The 26,106-nt window shown below is 39.9% G+C and overlaps 1 protein-coding gene across 2 annotated transcripts in view; it reads left to right on the top strand.

The window, feature by feature from the left end:
* khdrbs3 (KH domain containing, RNA binding, signal transduction associated 3) overlaps positions 1-26,106 on the top strand; it is a 131,349-nt gene that overhangs the window by 85,659 nt on the left and 19,584 nt on the right. For both annotated transcript variants that reach the window (XM_030740920.1, XM_030740919.1), the window contains 2 exons: positions 8,898-9,078; positions 24,234-24,316. In XM_030740920.1, coding sequence (XP_030596780.1) covers positions 8,898-9,078; positions 24,234-24,316 — 264 coding nt within the window. The remainder of the gene's footprint in view (positions 1-8,897; positions 9,079-24,233; positions 24,317-26,106) is intronic.

The following is a 26,106-nucleotide window of genomic DNA, read 5'->3' on the forward strand; positions in this document are numbered from 1 at the left end:
TGGAGCTCTCCGGCCTTGTGCCGTCGCTTTTTGTTTCATCCAGTTGTTTTTTTTCTCATTCCTGTGTTTTGTCCCTGTTTTTGGACTTTGTCCCGGCCTTGTGCCCCTGCTGTTTTTGTTCTGACATTGTGATTTTTGATGTTTTGCTCCCTGCCTTTGTTGCTCCCTGCCTGGTTTTGTTTTTGTTCCGGTCCCTCCGTCCTGGTCCCCCGCCTCCCTCCCTGGTCTGGTTTTGTTTCCTGTTTTGGCCGTCGGGTGCCGGCCTTTGAGGGGGGGGTGCTGTCATGGTCCTGGGCCGTCTGCCCAGCATTTTGTGTTTAGTTCTGTCTTCCCTGAGTTTTGTTGTTTTTCAGTTGTTTTGATACGTTTGTTCCCCTCGTCCCTGTCTCCCCTGCTCCATGTTCTTGTCATGATGTCTTGTCCCTGACCTCCTGTGTTTTCATGTTGAGTTTATTCCTAGTGTTGTGACTAGTCTGTGTCTCTGCCCCGTGTCTGTGTGCCAGTCCCCCGTATGTAGTCTGCGTGCGCCTTGGTTAGTCACTTCCTGTATTATTTTGACAGTCGTATGTTCCCTGTGCTTTGTGTTTAGTTTTGCTTCCCATGTTGTTAGTTTCATTTGCTTCACCTGTTGTTCCCTGCTGTTTCCTCTTGCCCTGATTACCCAGTGTGTACTTAAGCCCTCAGTTTTGTTTTGTTCTCTGTCGCGTCGTCTTCAGTGTTCCCTCGCTGTGTGTCTCCCTGCTCCTCCTCAGGTTTTGGTTTAGTCCCTTCCCAGTATAGGTTTATTTTGTATTTTTCCAATAAATCCTGTTTTTTGAGTCTGCATCCTGGGGTCCAATTCTGCCTGCCACACACACACGCCATGACATGTGGCATCCTTTCATTCCTAACACATTACCCAGTCCATATCAGTAAAGCTATTTTTTTTTTTCCACTGCGATCTGATATGTTTTCAAAGTGTTCCTTTAATTATTTTGAGCAGTATATGTTTCTCCTCAGGCATGTCCAATCAGTTGCACTCAATAACAAACACACTGTAGGGATTCTACAATACAATCAATGTCTTGTTAAGAAGTCTTATTTCCTATATTTTACTTTGCAAAAGATTCATTTTATTACTTCTTGCTGCTGTGACTAACATTCACCCGTTGAACGCGTCCTTTGAATTTTCTACTGAACAAAGTTAAAGCCTACCACAACCTTCCTTGTGGCTCCTCTGAATCGTATTTTTCCAATGATTTTTTTTTTCCCCCATCTGGCTTACGTAGCCAAAGAATTGTTTTTGCACAGCTGAGCATTGCAAACAGTGTAAATGTGTTGGTAGAAAAACCATCACACTAAACTATCAGTCATTACTTTGAGAAAAGACCAATCTGGCCTCCTGAATGTAAAGTCTGTCACTGGAAAAAGCACCACACAGGCCTTTGCAAATCTGTCCCACTATGTTTATTATTTCCTCTGGTTATATGAATACTCGACTTTCCTTGTCAATGGAAACCTTTTAAGGCTCATACATGCTTTGCATGTCTTCAGTGAATTCATAAGGGCCTGCATGGTGTGGACATTTCATATTTCATCACTTGATCTGCTACAATCACATCTAGTTCTTTGAGTAAATGTGTTGGAGAGAGGAGGCTGTGTGATTTAACCATGCTTTTCATAATGCGAGATTTATGGTCCAACATTCGTGAAGCTCTTCTGCTGTGCATAGAAACAGATTGTGGCAGCTCAACTCAATGGAAAGACTATAGAGACTGGCAAGCAGGCCTCCAAAAAGCCAACAGTGCATAGCCCAAAGGCAATGACTTGATGTAGGTTGAACACTGACTGCCTGAAAAGCAGAGGTGGCAAAAGTACTGACATTCTGTACTTAAGTAGAAGTACAAGTACTTATGTTAAAAAATACTTTAGTAAAAGTCGAAGTACTGGTTCAACTTCTCTACTTAAGTAAAAGTAAAAAAGTACAGGCTCTGAAATGTACTCAAAGTAAGAAAGTAAAAGTAGTTCTTTGGAGGATGTTTCTACCTGCTATTTTTGTGTAAAACAAACCGAACCTCATTATATATTATTGTAATAATATAAAATAGTACATGAGAATACAAATGTTATTCCAATATAAATTGTAATCCTAATGAATGCACTCAGCTTGAATCTGTTATGTAGGACACAAACTGTGAAAGGGAATTTAAACACAGCTCTGTTCTCTGTGTCCTCCATAGTAGAGGGTGACTGTGCCTCCACCTAAACACAAACATGAGGATACTCAGGGGTTACAGTGGGATTCAGAAGGTGGAGGAACCCTAAGATCAGCTGTAGTGGCTCTGCATGGGGAGAAGAATCACAGCTTTCTATTGTGAGCTGCAGTAAATGATGTTGGTGTGCAGGCTGTGATCAGCTGACCTGCTGCTGCTGCTGCTCTGAGGTTTACTGCTCTGTGTGGATGAAGTGAACTCACAAAGATGTAACCCAGTATTTCACAGCTCTCTGAGCTGATCTCCATCCCCTACACTGACAGCATACAGGCTGTAGAAATGTTGGATTCAGTGAATGAATCTCAGCATCAGCAGCTTTGATTCAAACTCATCTCTGCTGCACTGATGCAACCTGTAACTCTGACCATGAACACAAACACTGTGCTCCAGTCCAACACAGAGCTTTACTGTAAATACAGTACAACAAACTAACCTATTTATTAAACACTAAACTGCAGCATTTTCATAGAATCTTTGAATAACACAAAGTCAGCATACTTCAGTTTGTTTTCCAGTCCTTACCTGTAATTCTAACCTCTCTTCTTCCTCTCCTGTCCTCTTTCTCCATCTCTGAGTGAACTTCTCTCTCTTTGCTCTCCCTGAAATACAGCAGCTCTTCTTTTAGCTAGCTGTGTAACAAACTGCACACACTTTGTGTGTTTGCTGATATTTGTTGAGCATTTAGAAACGTTGCATTTACCTGCCACACGTTACTCCCTTTATGCTTGCTCCTCTTCAGTAGCGCTAGCTAAGCTGTTTATGTGCCGCAGCGCAACTTACGGACTCGGTCCGGCCCGATTATAGCGCTATAAATGATACATTAATTATATGGGTTTGCGTATTTAATCCCTTTGTACGAGATAAGCCCCGGTGATGGAGGATACGCAGTACGATTGTCTCTTATATGTTATTATTCCTCCATTTAGGCTCAGATCGTTTTATGTTTGACGGCGCACTGACCGGAAATGCAAACTTCTCTCTGACGTTAAAAGTAACGAGTCTGTTTGAAAATGTAAGAAGTAGAAAGTACCGATACTTGCGTAAAAATGTAGGGAGTAAAAGTAAAAAGTAGTCAGAAAAATAAATACTTAAGTAAAGTACCGATACCTGAAAAATCTACTTAAGTACAGTAACGAAGTATTTGTACTTCGTTACTTCCCACCTCTGCTGAAAAGTTGGCTTGAACAGAAAGCAGGGGAGTCAGCGGAGTAACCGAGAAGAGGAAGAACTGTGTAAAAAAAAAAAAAAGTATAACAAGCAGATACAGTAGCTCTAGTGTAAACAGCAAGACCATGACGCCAACTGCCGACATGACCGGTTGTTCCACATATTTTTGATGCTGCCCCCTGGTGACAGTCAGCAGTTACAACATGTAGACGTGGATCTGCAAAGCTCTGCGGAACATCTACAGCCTACCAATGCATAGCATGTATCAGGTGCTTGATTCATGGCAAAAAAAAAAGCAAACATGGATGTGGAAAATGTGACCTTGCCTTTAGATTGAGTGTTGAATAGTGATCAAAGTGTCTGACTTTTACCAAAGGGAGCTAAGGCCAATGAAGTAGTTTTGTTTACCTAATTAAAAATAAAACACACACACACAAATAGATAATTTATTAAAGCACTGATAAGCAGCCAAGGTTGTTATTTATACTTGTTGGTGCAACTGGCAGGAAGAAAAGTGTATCATTAATGTGCCTCTACTGATCTGTAGTTATTCCAACAGGACTAAGCAGCAGTATTGAACCGAGCACAACAAACCAGACAAAGACTTCATGTTTAATGTAAAGTGTTACTGGATTGTGTGGAAGTTGTTTTCTTGCTGTTTATAAGAATAAACTGTAGCAAAAACCTCTGAAGCCAGAAAATGAGCGCTGGCATTTCTGACTGCAGCGTGCTGACTGAGTGCAGACCTCAGCGGGAATTAAAAGAAGAGCGAGGAACCATAGATGATTGGCATGAACCTAAGAAAGCACAGCGGCACCGTTATCAGCTGAAGTTGCACTGTGGATGCATATGGCTGCTTATTGTCTGAATTTATTTATTTTTTTAAATGTACACCAGAAAACTAACAGGACGTGAAGAAAAGCAGCAAAGCCTCTAATATCAGTGAGACGAGTTTTTAAAATTTTTTTGGACAACGCAGTCAGTAAAGCTTGGTGTAGGGTCAGTTAGAGGCTCTATTTAACTTCTTTTTCACTCATTCCCTGTCACAGATTGTGGCTCCTATCATTTCACGTGTACCCGCTTTTCGCCAACCTTTGTTTTAATATTTAATATTAGCTGCCCTAAATTCCAATCAAATAACATTTTTTAAAAACTGTAACATAAAAAAATTGCAGATTGGTTTAAACAGTGAATGCTGAAGCTACGAGGCGCCAAACATGCTGCAGCATTTGAGATCCGTGCTGCAGACCCTTTATTCCCCTCACGGTAGGTTTGATGGCAGCACTAGCACTTTAATGCAGCAAGCACTCCTTGAGCAGCCTCTTTGTAAATGCTAGAAAAGATCAACTGGTGCATCTGTTTATGGCAGAGCCAGACAAACTCACCCACTTTAATAAAGTGCAAGTCAATAATCTGTATTTTTCATCAGGCCACGGGCAACTGCAGTCTGATTTTGTGCAACACAATGAGTTTGCTGCATGAATAGTTTTCCACACTAATGTTTGTTATTTTGCTGCCGAGTTGGAAGTTTGAAGCTGGTAACTTGCAACTGAATGTGGCTGCTACAATATTTCAAATATATACACTGACAAAAAGGCCCCTTATATGTTTTAACCATAAATGATGTAAATTACCAGAAATTATATGGGACAGCTGCCGTCCTTACTGTTCTGTTATACATCTTTTTAGTGGAAAACACAGTATTGAGGCTGTGTGCGCTATATTTTTAAATTACAAGTTACAGATGTTGGACTACAAAGTAAAAATACTGACTGCAAGAAAGGTGAGTTAGTGACTGCTGACTAGTCAAATCTATGCTTTTACTTGGCCGTTCTTGGCCCTGTCAGTTACCAGTGGCTTAGTCTCACAACCTTCCATCAAAATCCAGAAAATAACTAGTGGTGTGATTTTGAACACCCTCAGTCCTTGTTTACTTTACATGGCACCAAAACCTCAGACGCATGGTCATGAAGAGACAAACGCCAGCTTGAAGAATCCACAACTTCATCAAAAAGAAACTAAAAACCATACCTGCTTAAAATTCAGCTAATCACCAGGTCATCCCCTCGTGCCCCCTTGAATGGACTCCTGCATGGTTCATATACCCCCTGGTATAGTTTTCAAACGTGTGCATCTATGGTGTGTTTCTAGAAAGCACTGCTCTTCTTTTTGTTTTGATAGACAGCAATATCATTGTAAGGGTTTAAGGTGAAACACTTTATTGGGGTGGCAACCGTACAGCTTGAGGTATATGGAGATTAAATAAAGAAAAGGGGCAGCGCTGATTTTCTTTTAAGGAAGAGTGCGCACAAGAGACAAGTCTGATAACACACCAAGTTAAGAGATGCAACACAGCACAGAGGTGACTCCAGCCCATAAATAAATAAATAAATAAATAAACAATACCCCAACAACCCTGAACCATCATAGTGGAAGCACCTATTGTGCTTCCACTATGGGTGCAGTGCTCAAAAATATTTTAATTTATTAGCAAAATATTTAAAAAATCTGACAATATTAAATATTAAGTATCATAAAAAAACTTTAATAAGAAATCTAAACAGTAACAAAAGTATTTCAACAAAACCCACAACTCACCCCTCCTCTTCACTCAGTGGTGCAGTCCGGTCAGCTTAACTTTTGGGCAACCACTTTACTTGGCGAGGTGATTGCACGGGTCGCCCGGTGGGCAGCTGCCTGTCTTGCAAATAACAGACAGATTGCCAACGCATTGCAATTAATCTGAGTCATTCTGTGCGCAACACATCTGTGACTCATATCTTTGCAGTAGGAGACTCGACGCAGCTGGTTGCCAACTGGTTGTATTCTGGCATTTTCCAGTTAAATTGCTGTGCTGTGGGAACTGTGTCCCTATTTGTGGAGGGATTTCTGAATATCTGTTTGAAATCTATGAGGCTCTGGCTGGACTCGGATCGTAAGGAGTTAATGTGAATTTCTGTGTATACAGGCGGAAACAGACTTGTGATTTTGCCGATTTATCACAGTTAATTGCCGTATTATCACAAACGCATTGTATGTAATTGCCAACTTGACTCCATTCAATTGCAGAGTGATAGCAGACTGACTTTGATGTATTGCCTTTTTATCACCGTCTGCAGGCACTGCAGTAATTTTACCCCTCAGGGCTGCCATGACAGGGATGTGACTATTGTGGAGAGGATGAAACCATAGAACATGTTTTAGTACACTGTCAGAAATACGAGGCTGAGAGAAGGCAACTGATCCCCCCCCCCCCCCCTTTTTTTTTAAGTGACCGGCTCCATAGCGTAGTGGTTTACACATTTGCCTAACAAATTAAACTAATATATCAGAAAAAAGCACCCCAGCAAACATGCCCACATTTCACATCAGTACTGGGTCCCACAGTGGACTGCCTACTGTGGGCTATGTGGGTCAGTTACCTACAAAAACTACACTGAAATATTCAGTGATTGATGCACCCCTAAGTAATAAATAATATGCATACCACTTTTTGATTAAGCTGACAATGTATGTAATTTTGTGAATAGTAGTGTTTGTTTGGTTCATGTTAAAAGTTCATGTTTTATCCAAAACTGGTATTCATGTGTGATGAAATAGGTCAGGCCGGTGAGCAAGCACCTCTAATTGGAAAACTACAATGATAGTAAATAGTGTCTAGCAGAGTGCAGTGATGCAATGTCTGGTGTCCATAAACATTAGCAAAGCAAAGCCTCATTTGCATAAAATCCTTTAAATGCAAATGATCTCCAGTTGATGCTTGCTTCTCTACCATCCCTGTGAACCCACGCTAATTCCAGCTCCTCAGAGACCTCACAAGACTACAAATGAAAATACTCGTGGCCATTAGGAGACTTTAACGTTCTGTGCTCAATGCTTGCTTTTTAGAAAAAAAAAAAAGAAAAAAAAACAGTTGTGTTGTTTGCTCTTTGTGTTTATAAAAGAAAACACACTTCTTTTATCAGATTTTGAGATAAACAAGGTCACGGAGGAAGGGTGGTTGTGTTGCTCAGAGTCAGAATATAATTGGCTGTGTTTTAAATTACACTGTAATTAGCATTTACCATGCCTAATTTGTGTGTGATAAGACAAAAGTCCCACAGGCTCCTGCACTGGAAGTAGCATGCAGTTTTCCACATACTTGCACTCACATGTTCTTGATGTTGATCAAATAGAGACTTTGTAATTGCGGTTCCTTTTTGCTCTGACTGGAGCCGTCGCTGGAAAAGAAGAGTCCCGCTCTTAAAGGGGAATCAACTGTCAGCACTCGACTTTTCTTTTTTTTTTCTTAACCTCCATTTAAGGATGGTCCAATTTATATCAAGTAAACATTCCCCACGATCTCAGTTAGTCAGAACAATTACAGTTCTCTCTCTCTCTCTGTCTCTCCTCCTGCCCCAAATCTGTGATGTTTCACCAGAAAAAACATGGCAAGCTGCTGAAATGGAAAGCCTAGAAAGAAAATGACCCTTGGCGATTTTTCTGCTGCTGCTTCAGATCAGTTAACTGCTTTTAAAAGAAAGTTCATTCGATGTAAAAAAAAAAAAAGAGCGTGTGCAACGTTTTACCAAACCACAAGGTCAGACTGCCTTTGATTTCCAGCAGAGCAGCTTGGATTTGCTTCCGTCTTGATTTCAGTGCGAGTTAGACTCTGTGTTCCAGATGTCATCAGAATCTCTCAGTCTTTTGCTGTGGAGCTGTATGATGGGCATGCTTGGCTACTAAAATATTAAAGGCAAAAGTTGGTTGTTGCGGTTCTAAATTTCAAAAGCAGCCGTGCCTAAGAAATAGATTTTAAAAATGTTTTTCAGTTTCACAGAATTCAAACCAGTGCTTCACTTCAAGGCTGAGACGTTAGAAATCAACAAACAGGGTAGAATACATTTATTACAAAACAGACAGAAGTACGTTTTTTTTTTTTCCATCATCTACATTTGCCTTAATAGACAAGAAAGCAATTCAGCCACAAGACATGCTGTGTTTTGAGTAATGGACATGACTCACTTCTTCTCGACTGGAAGAACTTGCCCTCCACCCTCGCTGTTCCTCTCTCTCCACCTACACACATAACCTGCCTGCCGAATGTATCAAATTCATTGCTACGGTTGTAGTCAAGTCATTCTGGCCGATGTAGATAATCACTAACTGGAATGGAAGTAGATGAGGCAGCTTCACTGCAAACATGATAAATTGTAGCACATCATCACAAAGACATGGAAGGCTATGGACATCTTAGATTGATGAAATACTGTGCACTGATATCCTTCTAACAGTATCTTTTATTGCCTTAAAAATTATATGAATATGTTGTGTTGTGCATCTGATCCATCTCAACTAGACACACATTTCCATTCCCCCCTCCAGTAATCTACAGAATTTATTATATTCGCCTCCAAAAAAGCTAATAAGATATAAAACATTCATAAGTTCTTCTTCTCTTTCATCTAAACCTGGGTGGATGTTTGTGTCTTGTGTCAGGAGTCGCGGAGGAGTTCCTCCACTGCATGCAGCACTGCCTCGCGGAGCGGCACCCAGAGGAGCCCCACCCAGCCGGGTTCCATCCTCCAGAGGGCGAGGGGTGCAGAGAGCAAGAGGCGCCCCGCCAGCCGCCGGGTACAGGCCAGTTCCACCCATAGTCCAGGACTCATATGGCGAATATGTGAGTACAGTGAGAGCACATGTGCAAAACTATGATTGTGTAGTTTGTATGAAACTGATTTTTAAGGTTTTTGACTTTTTTCTGACTCCAGCAGCCATCTTTTACCATTTGGCATCAGTTTCACAAATGAGTTGGAGTGATGATTGGCATATCAGCTGTTCCTACACTTAAAATGAGGATACAAGGCTTTACATTACATTAGAGTTTGTGTACTGTCGGGCCAATATTCTTTATTGGTATCAGCATTTTTAACACCTGATAAATGAAAATTACAAAAATAGAGACAAGAGAAACACCCTGCAACCATATGTTAAGTGCTGATGTTGCATAATTTTTCCCTTCCCTTTTGGCAACACACGTGCTTTGAATGCCACAAACACAACAACCAACTGATCCGAGCAGTTTGTAAATGAGTAAATATGTAATTACACATTACAAATGTTAGGGAAATCTGTTTATGTTTCATGTGTCTGAAAGAAAAAATATATAACTGCAACATATTGGCAATATATCGGGACACTAGAGTTTGAAATCAACAAATATCGGTAACAGTATTGTCTTAAAAATCCTATATCAGTTGAGCTTTTGTAGTAACCATACCTATGATCTTTCCCTAACATTAAAGGTACCGTTTGTAAAATCTCACCACTAGATGTCACCAGATTGCAAGTTGCAGTCAACTGAAGTGCATAATTCTAGCTATGGTAGGCACTGGAGAACAAACAACTCAGGTTGCCGTTCATCTGTAGCGAGTGTAGGCTGACCTTAGCTGTGACTGAGTGTCAATATGCTGGATGTCCACGTCTGTTTACTTTAGAGGAGGCTGTAAAAGTTTTGTGAAAGGAGTTGATGAGTCAGTGAAGCTCACTTCTGTCCAATGACAGTGATACTGAGGTGAGTTGTTGAGGATATCCTGAACTTTTCTGTTGGTAAGTGCTGCTGTTTTTACCACTGTTAGCCTCTTTTAGCTGCTGTTAGCCGGTGTTAGTGAAACTTTCTTTGAAATGTATCTTACATTGTTGGACTTGGACACTTAGTGAATAAACTCTCCTACAATGTGAGAATGTAATCAAACTGTTTATGAGAGGGAAAGTGTGATTTTTAGGACATTCAAACATAACATGGCAGCAACCCCAACATTAACATATAGGCTTCAAAATGCAGTCCAAAGCCTGTGGGTGGCATCTTAGTGTCTTTGTCCTTTTATATACTGTCTGTAGCGTTATATTTTAATGCCGGCACTTTTATACATTTTTTTTTGTTTCAGTTTGTTTGGTTTTTGAGATATTTGTGTTTGAAAGTTCCACCCCCATACTATAGTAGTAGAATTGTGCTTAAAAATGACATTTTAAAAATACAACAGCTTTTTTTCTCCACTGGGAATGTCCTGGTTACTGTGGGTGAGAGATTTTCAAACTGTGAGGTGCATCTCTCCAGGGGGAGTGGGAGAGCTGCAGGGAGAGGTCAAGAATACTGAATATTGTTCATACATGCTGGTGTTCTAAAAACAACAGGAAGTTAGTTGCTACAGTCTGTTCTGTCTGTTCATCAGCATGGCAGCAGCAGGAGAGGCTGCGACATATAGCTGGTGATTATATATATATATATATATATATATATATATATATACATATACATATATATATATATATATATATATATATATATATATATATATATATATATATATATATATATATATATATATATATATATATATATATATATATATATATATATATATATATATATATATATATATATATATATATCTCCTCACACAAACACTGACACAAGGCACAAACATATATATGTTAATTTGGGGAGGGAGGGTAGGGGTCATAGACATACATACAGTACGTACTGTATGTACAGTACAGAGAAAACCCAACAGTCAAAACAACCCCCTATGAGCAGCACTTGGCGACAGTGGGAAGGAAAAACTCCCTTTTAACAGGAAGAAACCTCCAGCAGAACCAGGCTCAGGGAGGGGCAGTCATTGTCGTGACTGGTTGGGCTGAAGGGAGAGAAAAGACATGCTGTGGAAGAGAGCCAGAGATTAATAACAATTAATGATTAAATGCAGAGTGGAGTATAAACAAAGTAAATAAGGTGAATGAAAAGAAACAGTGCATTATGGGAACCCCCCCCAGCAGCCTAGGCCTATAGCAGCATAACTAAGGGGTGGTTCAGGGTCACCTGATCCAGCCCTAACTATAAACTTGATCATACAGGAAAGTTTTAAGCCTAATCTTAAAAATAGAGAGGGTGTCTGTCTCCTGAATCCAAGCTGGAAGCTGGTTCCACAGAAGAGGCGCCTGAAAGCTGAAGGCTCTGCCTCCCATTCTACTCTTAGAATAGAATCATGTTATCCTTTTCTTGCAGTCTTATTAGAGCTAAGCTAACGTACTGTTAGATATGTGAGTCTTATCATCTAACTAAACAGATATAAATTAACCGAGTAATATTTCTTCCTCAAAATGTTTTAAATCACACAAGGGTCCATCTAACTACAAACAGCCCCAAGAGGTTAAACAGATATTTCACGCATTTTTTTAAGTGGTATCATACAGCATGATTGCACATGAATGCACTACAGCAAGGCTGTTGATTTTGTTTCATATTATCATTCAGATATTTTGGATTAATTGTGCCATATGTGAAATTTAGAGACTAACAGGAATGAGTCATATTGATGGTTCTTTATGGGTTTAAAAAATTGTGTTTGGACTCGGATAGCACCGGGCTACCGGACTGTAGTTTTTGACAAATTCCAGTGAGAAATACATTTTCAGTGGCTCACCCTTTACAGGTGACACAACAGTTCACATTTAGAATCGTCTTTCTTACCTTGATCTAGATTTTAGCCTACAACACAGACTGCAATTTTACCATCTTATATTGACAAATAGGGTACAAGTAGAGGCTAGGGTGGTTAGAGTCTATGCACTCCCCCAGCCTGTGGTCCTGTTTACCTGCAGGCAGGATGATAATCACAGAGGAGGCAGAAGGAAGGAAGAGGAGCAGACCAATATTAGAGCCCAAGTTGTTAGCCACTAGGCTAATGTTTCTCAAGCTGTTCTTAACTCGCTAACTAATCTTACAGGTATGTCGCCTGCCCTTTGAGATTCTAGTCAGGCTCTATTACACACCTGAAATCAATACAATTCCTAACAATCCTGAAAATCCAGAGGCTGACAAATCAATTATAATGAATTTATTCATCCTGACATGAATATAAGACATGTTGACAAAGAGTTTACTCCCACAAACAAAAGATGCAAAAGAGGACAGAATGTGTAATTATGTCGACTCAGCAAGGATAATATGAAACGCAACAAAACCCTCTACATAATAGTGAATACGCTTTTACCTAAATACAGAAAAATAATTGTATGATACTTAAAATTTATCATCGATTTCTCTTGTAGAGCTGCTTTGGTAGTAGTTCACATACCTGGAATAAAAAAATAAATTAAAATCAGTCTGAAGTTCTCTCGCCTTGTGCTCTATGTTGTTACAATAAACAGTATGAGTTTGTTTTGCGAGCCATTATTGTGATCTGGTCTTGTAGCTTACCTACACAGTATTATGGTAGCCCGCAATATCAACAGCTCCCAGAGATGAATACATTAGGCTTAGAGTCAGAGCCTTTGTGCATTTGCCAAGAGAGTCTCCTGCCGCACTGTCAAGGCAAGTTCCCTGGAGATGCCAGGATCAGCATCACATATTTAGCAGAGAGAAGGAGTGAGGAGGTGGCCTGCATTGGAAAATTGCCCCAGCAGCCCATACCTAACCACATCTGACAGGTTTATTCAGAGGTTGCAATTCAAATGCGTGGAGGTCGTAGAGAATGACTCCTGGACCAGCTGTTTGCCATCATTGTCACAGTTGTAAACTGCACCCCCCCACACACACACCCCCCCGACACCTGCACCTGTGTGTCTGCTTGAGAGGGGGAAAAAAGACCCCCAGCATCTGCCGCATGATAAATCGAAGCACATCGCTGCAAATTAGAGGCTCAATGAGTTACTCTGTATTATCCGAATGCATCACTATCCCAGGGCAAGTGTTCTCCGTCGGCTGCTGACAAATAGGCTGTTGTATTCATCAGTGAAATGACAAAGAGATGTTTCGTTGCCTTCATTTGTCACCTCTTAGCTTTCGCTCATATGCACGTTCCCGTCGTGCTCTTTTTTGCTGCTCGGCATCGCCACAGGCCCGAACGCTTGTACAGCTGGAGGCGTCTTCTCCTCTCTTGTTCAGGAAGAAAGAGCCAGACCTCGATTACCTCTTGGTAATTTTTGTCTTGATGATGCCCAGTCTGGATGCTTTATGGTTTCATAATCCACCTTTTGTCAAAGCTTCTGCTTGGATCAGTATCAAATGACTGAATCCAATTGTTACCAAACAAAAAATCACTGAAATGTTATTATCCCATGATCCAGACCTGGCTGCCCCATCCGTCTTGAATGGTTACTATGATTGCAGCCAAATCTCATTTCATGTAATTCATTAAGCGCATTGAGATTTCTGTCTTACCTGCTGCTAATCCCATTGGAGGAGAATTAGACATGATGTAACTCCCATGTCAGAAATGAGGCTCTGCATGATATCTTTTTGTTCCAACATTGCCAGTACGGAACAAAATCCAAGGAGGCCAACCAAAATAGCTGAACATCACTTCCACGCTTGAGCTATACGCGAGTGAAACTGTGTTTGTTTCTGTTCACACAGTAGCTGAATTCCTTTGGGTGAGAGGACCACGAAGTGTGCAATGCATGTAGGTTGGTATTGTTTATGTTAAATCCTCCAGGAACAGTAATCCGTTCTGAGTATTGTGAGTCCTTGCTGACTACTGTAGCATTAAAAAAAAAAAAAAAGCATCCCCCTCAGGCACTTCTCCACATGTCGAGTCCTGCTGAGAGCCAAGCATTGTTAATTGAATTGTGTTCCCTAATTCACTGTCCTTGTAGCAGTTTTAATCTAAATTGGATGTAATGGTTAGGAAAATATTTTAGATACAGTAACAAAGAAGCTGCAACCAACTGGCGTGGCAGGCAAGACCAGTTACGAAGATAAGATTGAATCCTAATCACATGGGAGCAAACCTGTGATTTGTACTAATTACAGAGAAAATTTAATTATTTTTATCTCCCCACAAATGGGAGTCATCTCTAATTTCTACTGCAAATTAGACATTTCAGTAATCCTCCATTATTTTTTTTATATGTGGAGCTGTAATTTGTTTTTGTGGAGCAAATCATTGCTTTCTTTTCCTTTTCCATTTTAGTTATGCTAGCAACATGATGAAAATGCCTCAAGATATTGTATTGCCACAAAGTTTGATATTCTTATTGCCCTGGGGCTGAAGAATTCCCTGACTTTGCATTCAGCACCACCAGGACAATTTTATTACTCATGTAGCAAAATATCTCTCTCTCTTCAATTAATTTCATATTTTTTATAAAGCAGCTAGTCAGCTCAAGGCACCTTATAATATAAGGTAAAGACCCTGCAATATTAGAGAGAAAATGCTAAGGATCAGACCCATGAGCAAGCACTGGGATACCTCCAGCAGAACCAGGCCCAGGGAGCGGAAGTCATCTGCTGCGACCGGTTAGGGAGTAAAAAGGAAAGACAAGAGGCAAAAAAGTGCGGGGGGGGGGGGGCAAAGAAAAAGCACAAAGTATGGGAGAGAGTAGACAAAAGTTGCTGTTATGCAATGCTGTGTAAACACAAGAAGAGTGAAAAAATGGGAGTGAAGAAGAAATGTTCAGTGCATAATGAGAAGTCCCCGAGCAGCCTGAGTCTACAGCAGCATAACTAAGGGATGGTTCAGGGTCACCTGAGCCATCAAACATTCAATTAGTCACCAGGAACATCCCTAGTTTAGAAGTGCTTAGGTCTCACCCAGCACTGAGGAATAATTATATTATTTGCAATATATATATATATATATATATAAAAGCTAATGCTTGGTACAAAGAGTTTTGGCCTCTTTAAATAGTTTTATGGTGTGTGAATTATTTATAGTTCATCCATACTGGATATTGGAGCTAGGGAAATGGCCACTTCTATTGATAAGTGTCCTGACACAGGGCGCATTAGCTGATTAGTATCTGTTAGGCCTCACTTCTGTAAATTTGAGTCACCCACTGTGCTTTGGCTGCTGGTGCCTTTTGGAACATTTTACTGAATAATCTGACAAATAATGTAGCCTGCTGTGGAGTACAGCCCATCCAAGATGTTTTTGCTTTACTTTTTGGTGAGTGTAATTCTAGTAATTTGTCAGTTAATTAGCAATAAATAGCAGATATGCGTGTATGCACATTGCAGCGTTATGGATTGTAAATGTAGCTCGCTAGCTTTAACTGATAACTTAGCACTCCATGCTCTGATATGATAATTTGATTGGTTGGTTGATTGTTTTATTTTGAAAATGTAAATTTAAATTAAAAAAATACATTTCTGTCTCAAAAACTCTGTCATAGAGGCAATTAAAGTCTGTCATTGAGGCTTTTAGATGAGGATCCCAAATTGATAGTTGTTGAGATGGTAGCTGTGTCCATCTTTAATATACAGTCTGTGTTGCAAACTCATTCTCTTCGGTTTGGTAATAAAGGCACAAAAGTAACTCCCATGCAGCCCTTCATGACTCTGCTCTGCATAAGCAAGTACAGTCAAGTTGCATCAGAAATGAAAATGATGACTGAATTACACTGTGCAGATGTTTTTCTTCAGGGCTAATTTATTGATGGCATGAATTCCCTAGATAATACGCAGCAGGTGTGAACAGAATTCATTTAAAACTAAGCCAAGATCAAAACCAAAGGTGTTAAAATAATAGAAGGAAAGACATTTGTCAGCTGTACGACGGGGTAGTGATACTTCAACTTGATGCATGAGGCCAACTTTTTGGCACCTTCAATCTGATAGCGTGAGTAGTATTTCTACCCCTGCAGCAGAAAAGCTCCAGCAAATTCCAGCCTGTTCAGCTTTCTGAAATATGCTGGCAGGAAGAAGCTGAATAAATGACACAAAGCTACTTTGAGAAATTTTTGACCAAGACAGATGACCGAGGGTTGCAAATACTGGCTTATTTGTTTTCCGTGCAGCAATATCACGGGGTGTTGTTTTGCTTTCATCGTTAAAAAGTTAAGACCAGTGTGTGGCACAGCTGCATGGAGGCGAGACATTTTTCTTTGAACAGATGGTGTCGTAATTTAGTCATCTTGGGAACAACAAAGCTTTCCTTCTTCTTTCATTTGCTTAATTTTCTCACTTTGTTGTTTGCTTTTGTGACACCTTTTGTTTTATTTTTTCTTTTTGCCACAGGCCATGGTTGTGCTTGCACTTTCTCGACAAAGTTCATAATGCAAGGGCTGCATGCTGCTGAACTCATTTGGATTTAGCACAGACTGCTTGGAATAAATCCAGCCCCTGAAAAGCCTGCGCTGGGTGTCAGTGGCATCCTATCTGTTACAGTGGTATTGTAGAGCACTGTGGAGCGGCTGTGATATGGCTGTTGTAACATGAAGTGCCAGACCCTCTGTTAGTCTTCGGCGGCCTCAGAGGCCAGTCCTTATCTTTTGACAACACGCCTCTCAGCCATCCACTAGCATTCAAATGAAAGACTCACTTAGGAGCTGCTCTCCCTCTCTCCTATCTGTCTCTGCAACCCCCCCCCCCCCCCCCCCCCCCCCCACACACACACACACACACACACACACTTCCACCCTCCCCAGCCCCTTTCAACGTCTCACTGTCACACTAATCCTGTTTAGTGCTGGAAACACGGCTCTGTTGCTGTATTGTCGTGCTATTGTGCTCCGGAAGGTATTTTGAGTAAATGGTATATCAGTACAAACACATCAGATATTATAATCGCTTCACTAAAACCATCATCACAGTCTGTGCTCCATTTTTTAAAATGCTTTCTATGTGACAGACACCTGTAAAAAGGATCATTTTAAATGTGCCACTGTGATTTATAAAACAGGCATGTTTCCCCTCTCAGCCTTCTTGTAACTCAATTATAGAGTAGCTGCTCTAATAAATGGCAATAACATGCCATTGTTAAAGTTTAATGTGGCCCTTAATACCAGTCAGCGTTATCCAATGTGAGTGGACAGCACCTAGATAGAGTCACCAGTGAGACGAGATGAGGACTTAGCAGTAATGGCTGGTGCTGAAAACTAATTAAAGTGTCTACCAGCCCTGCACCCACTGTGCTTGCTCTGCATCTGCTATGGTTAAAGACTGCTTTGTGCATCATAGACTGTATAGAAAAATGGACATTTTGAAATCTCTGCTTACAATTTTGGCCCCTGCCATATTGGAATTTTTATTTAGACCAGAGGAAGTTAAGTCATAACAAGGCTTGCCAGCAATCTCATAAACCTTATGGGTACAGTACCTGCTCATTAGTGGTAATTAATAGACAAATAAAGCACTACAATTTAATTTGCCAAAACTCATCAGGCTGTATTGTAATTGTAGATGTGCCTCCTAATAGATTTAAGTTGGGTATTTGCAGTTTGCTATTTTGCCATTGGGGAATGCAGGGCTGCTTCAGTCACTGTGGATTTTTGTAACTAACTATTTCCAAACTGAAATTGTTTTTGTCAATACAACATAATGTTTCTGAACATTTAAGCCAGTTAAGCCCTAATAATAAAGTCCTAATTTACAACCATTATCTCAGGTAACTCTGGATTTGACTGGTACTGTACATACACACAAATCTGCTATTTAGTGCTAATTAACTGACAAATTACTAGAATTACACTCACCAAAAAGTGAAGCAAAAACATCTTGGATAGGCTGTACTCCACAGCAGTATATAATTTGTTAGAGAACCATTTATTTATTGTTAGAAGAGGAGGATTACATCTGTAATGTGGGTGTGTGTTTATCTGTTAAGAGGTGAATGAAATTGTAAGGTTATTTTAATAAAAAGCTTCATATCATATATTCCATTTACCAACTCAGTCTTCCAATTTCATGCTTATTCTATATAAGGAAATTGATACATGTTGCTACTACACATACAAATAAAGGGAAAAGGCATGGGACAGCCACAAGATATGAAATCAATACAGAGCACATACAAAGTAATTAAACATGAAAAGATGAAGGTGTCCCTATTGTATGAATATAATACAAGTTTGACACAAGGAGCTAAAACAAAATAGTAAAACAAAGTATTATATATATATATATATATATATAGCATGTCTTTGTCATTTTCCCACATGATGCCAGCTTACTAGTGGTTTTCATTTAGGTTTTAACCTTTTTTCAAACTGTCTTCTCTTTTCTTCCACCAAGATATAACATACACTGAACACAGATATCAGGGATCTGTCAGTGAAAACATGATGGGAGACTACATTTGGGGGATCATATGTGCAAGTGATTTGTTGTATTCACATAAATCAAGAAAAACTGCTCATTTTTCATTTTAAAAATTTGTTTCGAAAGTTTCAAAAATAAATCTTTGTGTCTTTTGAATTTATGTTTGCTGTTTTGTGTCCAAAAAACTGTGAAATTTTGCTATTTTGGGGCAAAAAAAAAAAAATCATTCTACAATCCACAAAAGCAAAGTTTGGCTAGAATAATGACATTTTTTATTGTTTTACAATAACTAGTGTTAGAAAATAGACAAACATTGTGTTATTATTCTTCATACTGGAGGAAATGGAATTCTACAATGCAGTTTAAAAACAAATAAAAGTGGATATTGTAAAGGACTAGCAGAGCCATTTCCTTTGTCATATGAAGCCTGGCAGCTCTCGTCAGTGAACTGGAACTTGTACTGTAGATGTGAAATTAGGTCATTTTAAACTGTGATGAAAGTTCATGATACACAATATGGACAAAGTATTGGGACACACCTCTCAATCTTTCAATTCAGGTGTTATCATTCCCATTGCCACAAGTGTATAATATCAAACAGCTGCCTTTGCAAACATTTGTGAAAGAATGGGTCATTCTAAAGAGCTCATTCAATCTGAGTGAGACGCTGTAATAGGTTTTCCAACATTTTGGCAAGTCAGTTTGTGAAATTCCTTCCGTCCTATCTATTCCACGACCAAATGTAAGTGGGCTTATTAAATAGTGGAAGCGTCTAGGAACCACAGCAACTCATCCACAATGTGGCAGAAAACGTAAAGTTACAGAGCAACTCACCAATGCTCTGCTGACTCAGCAACTGCAGAGTTCCAAACCTCCTATGGCATTAACGTCAGCACAAAGAATCTTCACTGTGCAGCTTCATGGCATGGGTTTGCATGGGTGAGCAGCTGCATGCAAGCCTTACATCACCAAGCACAATACCAAGCATCTGATGGAGTGATGTAAAACACACTACCACTGGACTCTGCAGCAGCAGAAATGTGTTCTGTGCAGTGAAGAATCATGTTTCACTGTCTGGTAGTCTGATGGACTGATGGAAGTCTGAGAACATTACCTGCATGACTGCATTGTTCCAGGTGTGTTGAGGGGAGGAGGGGTAATGCTATGGGGTTGTTTTTCTGGGATTGGCCCAGGCCCCTTAGTTTTAACTGAGGGAAATCTTAATGCTTCAGCTTATGAAGATATTTTAGACAATTCTGTGCTTCAACTCTACAAGAACAGTGTGGGGATGGCCCTTTTCTGTTCCAGCATGAATGTGCCTCTTTACAAAGCAAGGTCCATAAAGGCATGGTTAGATGAGCATGGTTGCATGTGGAAGAATTTGACTGGTCTGCACAGAGTCCTGACTTCAACCCCATCAAACACCTTTGGGATGAATTAGAACGGAGACTGCGAGCCAGGCCTTCTTGTCCAGCGTCAGAGTCTGACCTCACAAATGCTCTTCTGGATGATGGAGGCAGAAATTCCAGCGGACACTCTTTTCCCAGAAAACGGGCACCAAGAATTTATAATGCGGTGTCATACAAGTTCATGTAGATGCAATTTATAAGTGGCCCAACAATTTTATCCTTATACTGTGCCAGTGGCTGGTTGACTGGCTACACGCAGCTCATTATTTTTAGTCAACCACACCTTTTCAGTACAGGTACTTCATGATGTTGCTCTGTGTCATTAACTAGCGAACTTTAACCACAGCTAGATGTCTGATGTGGTATTTTTCCCCACATCATTTTATGTAACTCTGCAGCCAGGTACCACATTTCATTAAGTTTACTTCTCTTTATACTACTGTTGATTGTTGATTTAATTTGAGACACTGAACAGTTAAGGTTGCATTTTTTTCACTGCATTAAATGGTGCACCTTGTTAGCTGTCTTTAGAAACCAACTTTGCACGTTTGCTCTGTCCAGCAGAAAAGTATTAGTTTTAAGTGTAAGTCAAATCCATGAATTATCTCCTCTGAATCTTATTTGACAACCGAGTCTACTTTTTGTTCTCCTCCTTAAGATTTCCATCACTCAATATTCATGACCACGCTTGTTTATTCCAGCCTGCAAAAGTGACCTTAAACCACAGTCAACTTTTAAATAGATTGAAATGGGATGTTCTCAGGGTAATGAGACAAAAACAGACATCTTTCTGACAAAAACAGCAACATTATTTTAAATTCAAATGGGATGACATTTATAGCAACACACACACTAATTGCAGTCGTCTTTTAGTTAAAGCTGTTTCTGCTTCAAACACTTGAGTTATGGCTTTGAACGAAAAGGGTATGTTGCCGTGTTTTGTTCAATTTCTTTTAATACTTTTAAATGTTCTAGGATTAATGATTCACAGATAATGTCGGTAACCTGATGCTTGAGTTTGTGGGTGGAAAATGTAGGTTGCTTTAGAGAAAAACATCAGCAACTTAATGAAACTGCATGTAAAATAGATGCTTCTCTCCTCACCTTGGCCGATGCAGCGTAATAAACCACGGAGTCAGAGAAAGTCATGTAGTCTTTGGTGTGTAAAGCTTCTAGTCTTAATTCATAATAAAAGATCCAGTTGTTGCCAGTTGACTGATGTCAGTAATTAGTGATGTCACCAGTTCCCACTGGATAGTTTTTTTCTGACTTTTCTGAAGCAGGCTGTTATCAGAGATGGTCCTTTATTTCTGCTCTCCTCTATTTTATGTAACAACTTAATCCGATCTCATTTCAACATTAAAGTTATGGCATTTTGCCAAAACCTGCACTTCCTCTAACAACCACTAGATGCTGATTCCAAAAGTGAGAGTTGGGCTTTGTTTCAGACACACAAACTTTCCATTTTAGTGTTCCAAGCAGGTAAAAATTCTATGAAAAGATTCGGACATTAAGCTAAACCTAATCCTAGACAGGTTGCCAATGACCTGGTGAATGTTATGAATTAAATATTTTTTCCAGCCTGATCCCTTTATTGCCACTTTATTTAGAAGGGGGGTTCAGGCAGAGGAAAGCCGTCAGTTTCCTCTGCCTGTGGAAAAGTGCTTTTAATTACATAGCTTTTGACAAAATTGCACTGCCTTTTGAGAGCCTCTGATTTTGAAGTGGGTTCAAAAGGGTTCATACATAGAAAGTACAGTTGTTGACTAAACTTAGCCCTCGCATTCCCATGAGAAATTGTTGATGTTGCAAAAGCCCTTGTAACTCTGAAATTAGAAATGTCAGAAGGGACTTTAATTCCCTTAAAGCTACCTCAAGAATTCACAAAGACAGAAATCAGCAGTCCTTCTACATGCACACAAACAAAAAAACAAGGCAAGGCAAGGCCGGTCTAGTTTATTTGCTAGTCATTCAGGGTGCTTTCCATAGAATTAAAAAATTTAGCTATATTTCTGAGATCCCAAAAAGCTGATTTAGTTATAGCCCTAAGATGGTCAGTGAAACTAACGTCCCCGTCCATAATTACACTAAGATTTTTCACATGGGTTGAGGTCTTTGGAGCCCTAGATTCAAGGTGTGACCTAAGTTGTAGTTTTTGTTTCCAAACAGGATAATCTTAATTTTGTCTCTGTTTAATTGAAGGAAAAATTTTTTGCATGCTGGTTTTATTTCTTAAAGGCACAAACATAGTGAGTCCATAGGATCAAAATAGGTGAGAGAGCCAAATAAATGTGTGTATCGTCTGCATAGCTGTGATAAGCCACGTTGTATTGCTGATGTCACTCAGAGGAAGCATATGCAGATTAAGCAAGAGGGGCCCAAGAATTGACAGCAGGAACCAAATTTCAATTTTTCAACAGGGGTTTGACAGCCGCAGTCTTTAATGATGCAGAGAAAATACCAGAAAGGAGAAAACCCTTCACAGTGTTCAAGACCTCGGGGGCTAAGCTGCTGAAAGTAGTTTTAAGAAAACTCATGGTTGAGACAAACTATGGAGATAACTGAGGTACATATAGGCAGACAACCTATTTCTCTGATTTTATTAATCCAAACACTAACAATAGTCAATTCAATTTTATTTATATAGCGCCAAATCACAACAGTCACCTCAAGGCACTTTAATACTCTTTTTACTGTTGTAGATAAACTAACAAATGCTCCAACACTGTTACCTGCAGGTTGTAGTTACCAGGACTCCCTTTAAAAATGTCAATCAATCTGAAGCTTGGGTTTTCTCCATTTATGCTCAGCTTTCCCGCAGTTTCTGTTATGCAAAATAAAATACTTGTGTTTTCATTGAAATACCTCTTTTAGATAGATTTAGATCTGGCTTGGATGACTGGGTGATCAGCCCATCAAAGAAAACACAAAAATACATCCAAAATATTAATAGAAGTAATACTAAGAAGTAGAAGTAATACTCAAACTTAGCAATAAGTTCTTCTGTCAGTAGGATTAGATATCCATCCATCCTCTTCCGCTTATTCAGGGTCGCCTATCCCAGCAGTCATAGGGCGGGGAACACCCTGTACAGGTCACCAGCCTGTTGCAGGGCTAACACTCACAATCATACCTGTGGGAAATTGAGAAACATGAAACAACTTAACCCCAGTAACTGCATGTGTTTGGACTGTGGGAGGAAACTGGGGTACCTGGAGAAAACCCATGCAAACTCCACATAGAAAGGCCCAGGCCAAGGTGGATTTGAACCCAGACCATCTAGCTGTGAGGCAACAGTGCTAACCACCATGCACCGTGCCACCTTGATTACAAATACGAATATTAAAATCACCATTTCGAGTCTTCAAAAGGGTGGGATGACGAAGAGGTTTCAGCATATTCCTAAAATCCAGCTGCAACATTTCCACCACAGTTTAAGAAAACAACTCCGTGTCTCATATTTTACCCAGAAACAGGGAAGTCTTTTTACATCCGGGTCGCTTTATTGGAAGTCACATGTAGTTCCTTCACTTCACTTCGTGTCTGAAGGATTAAAGATAAAAGAGTCAATTCAAGTGCTGTCATTTGGCAAATGCATGTTTCTAATCAGGATTTAAGTTTTTAATAATAACATGGATGTGATGAGCATTTTCTTCTGGTGCTAAATCTTACAGACATTCGTTTCAAGCATGCAAATAAGGGGCAGATGGAATTAGCCAAGAAGCGTGTGGGGGATGAGAGATGTGTCGCTAGGGGTCGACGCCTTTTGTGGAACATAAGTCCCATTTATCCCAAATTAGGACGGGTGCGGCACTGGTTCTCTTTGATGTTCCTCTTGGCGGGGGCCTGGGTAGAGTGCGGGGGTGGGAGGGGTGCAGATTGCTGGAGTATAAACAGATGTTCAAGGCTCATCCTTTGAGGTGCTGATGAAACATAGCCACAGCAACTCTTTGCATCCCACTGTCAGTCAGTTGACACAGAGACAAGGGCAGGGCTGCAGTTGCTGCTCTAATGGTGCCGCCGCATATGGACTTCCAACAGCAGCAGATAAAGCTTTTTGACCTATATGTGTGTTGAAAGCTTTGATGCACTGAATTGCAAACGAAAAAGTCGCTCTTAGTAAGAGATGAGATTTAAAGCGACACATGTTGTTGTTCGCCAGCGTCAGAAAGGTATTTAATCACAAGCTAAACAAACAGCACAACACAGCAGCATTTATTAATCATACTGTATGTTTTCTCAACCTCATCGCTCTACATTTCAGCAGGTGTGATGTTGAACAGCTTGTCATATCAACATCTTATCAATGTCAAAATGTTTGCTTGATTTCTTTCTGCGTTGAGGTTCATCTAACCGTGTAAAATTTTGTCTGCTTCTGAACTACAGGAATATGACGACGGCTACGGAACAGCTTATGACGACCAGGGATATGAATCGTATGACAACAATTACAGTAATCAAGGACAAAAGTAAGTTCTGCTTTTTAACCAAAAGTGTCATCAGTATTGTGTATTTATTCCAAGGATTTATGTGTAAACGTGCAACTTCCAACAACATGTTTTAATATATGAGGCACTGAGCTCTTTATTGAGATAATGTACACTTAAGGATGTGTTATCATAACTGTAATACACTATCTGCAAGTTAGGGGGTAGTCCTCAAACTGTCCCCAGAGTATACACAGGAGCATCTCCTGAATGAGCGAGTCCAAGCTTAGAGCAGGATCAGGCTTTGGGTTTAGCTTTGTATCAAATATGACACACTTGGCGTTACTGGGTCAAGAATGTGAAACAGCCGTCGCACAAAGAAAACGTGACTGTTGGTTTGAAACAAATAAAAAAAAGCAACAGAGTGACAATCTCTCTTCTTCTATGTATATTTGAGCAAAACATTTGCAACCTTTTATTTGCCAAAAAAACTCAAAGTTCTCTCCCAGAATAAAAGAAACAAAGCTGGTATTGACGATAGGCTAAAACATTAACACAGTACAGTACGACTGCATTCTGCAAAATGACCATAAAGCTGAAACAGCGCCCCTTTTCAAAGGATACATGAAAAACTGATGCTTTTTTATGCAGCTTGAATTTGCTGTATGTTATCTTGCGCTTTAGAGTTCATACTAGGGCAGAAACTTGAAAATGACATTTATCTTAACAGCTTGAGTGAGTGCGCTGAATCAAAAAGCAGTTTAATGTGCAACGAGTTGTGTTTACACCTCTTAAAGTATAAAAAAAGAAGTTATAGGAGCCGCATACAAGGGCAGCGAGTTCACTGCATTCTGGGTATTTGGCCTTAAGTAGGGAATGAGGATACGAGCTAACAAAGTCTTGCGGGTTGTGAGCAGCTGGATTATGGCGTGCATGCTGTTAGGAGTCATCTATGCTGTTCTGTCCTGTTTGAGGCTCAGAAGGATGCTTGCTGTTAATGAAGCCTTTTGCAAAGTGTGAAATGTTTTCATTGACCTTTGAGTCGTCCTTTAAGATATTCTCAGAAAACACAATGTCGCAGTTCAACTTAAGCCAAAAATACAATTAGGCAGGTGTTGAAGATTTAAAAAGTCTGGGCCTAGCTGTTAGTAAGAATCTAATCTTTGAATCTAAGAGCTTAAAATAAACCTCCCTCCGCAGCCTCAGTGACGTAATTACAGTTTGCTCTAAGGAATTCATTCAAGCTCTTTGCGATAAACATATTATCTATGCTTTAATCATCTTAATAAAAAATAAAAAAATCTGACTAAAGGTGCATTTCCCTCAATGTTTCACTGTGAAATAAACAGTCTTTGTGGTGTGCTGCTCCATTTAACATAGGGTCCCGAACAGCTAAATGTAGAATATTGATTTTCTTATATCCAGGCGGCTATCACACTTTCCAAGCCACACAAGGTCAAAGGCTTTCACTTTGGTCTTCCACTGTATTTTATCAGCACACAATGCACTACATTTATGTAGGCCTGCCTGTGCCACTTCAAAGAAAGAATGATTGTTGCCACATTTAGGGTGTCAAAAATTGGATTGAATTGGCGGCAGCTGGGGCAAAAAAGGAAATCAGTCAGAGAGAACAAAAAAAAGCATTATTCTGTCTCCTGGCTTTTGTGAGTAGGGTGGTCGATGTTTTCTTTTGTAGAGGTGTCAGGATGTATGTCACCTCGGCTTCATCCATCTTTTGTGATATCGTGCTCTCTCTTTTTTCTTTTTTTTTTGCGCTCACACACACACACACACACACTGCATCTCCAATGCGCACCGACCGAGGTTTGGAT

The sequence above is a fragment of the Archocentrus centrarchus genome, chromosome 11, assembly GCF_007364275.1.
Source record: "Archocentrus centrarchus isolate MPI-CPG fArcCen1 chromosome 11, fArcCen1, whole genome shotgun sequence".
NCBI lineage: Eukaryota > Metazoa > Chordata > Actinopteri > Cichliformes > Cichlidae > Archocentrus > Archocentrus centrarchus.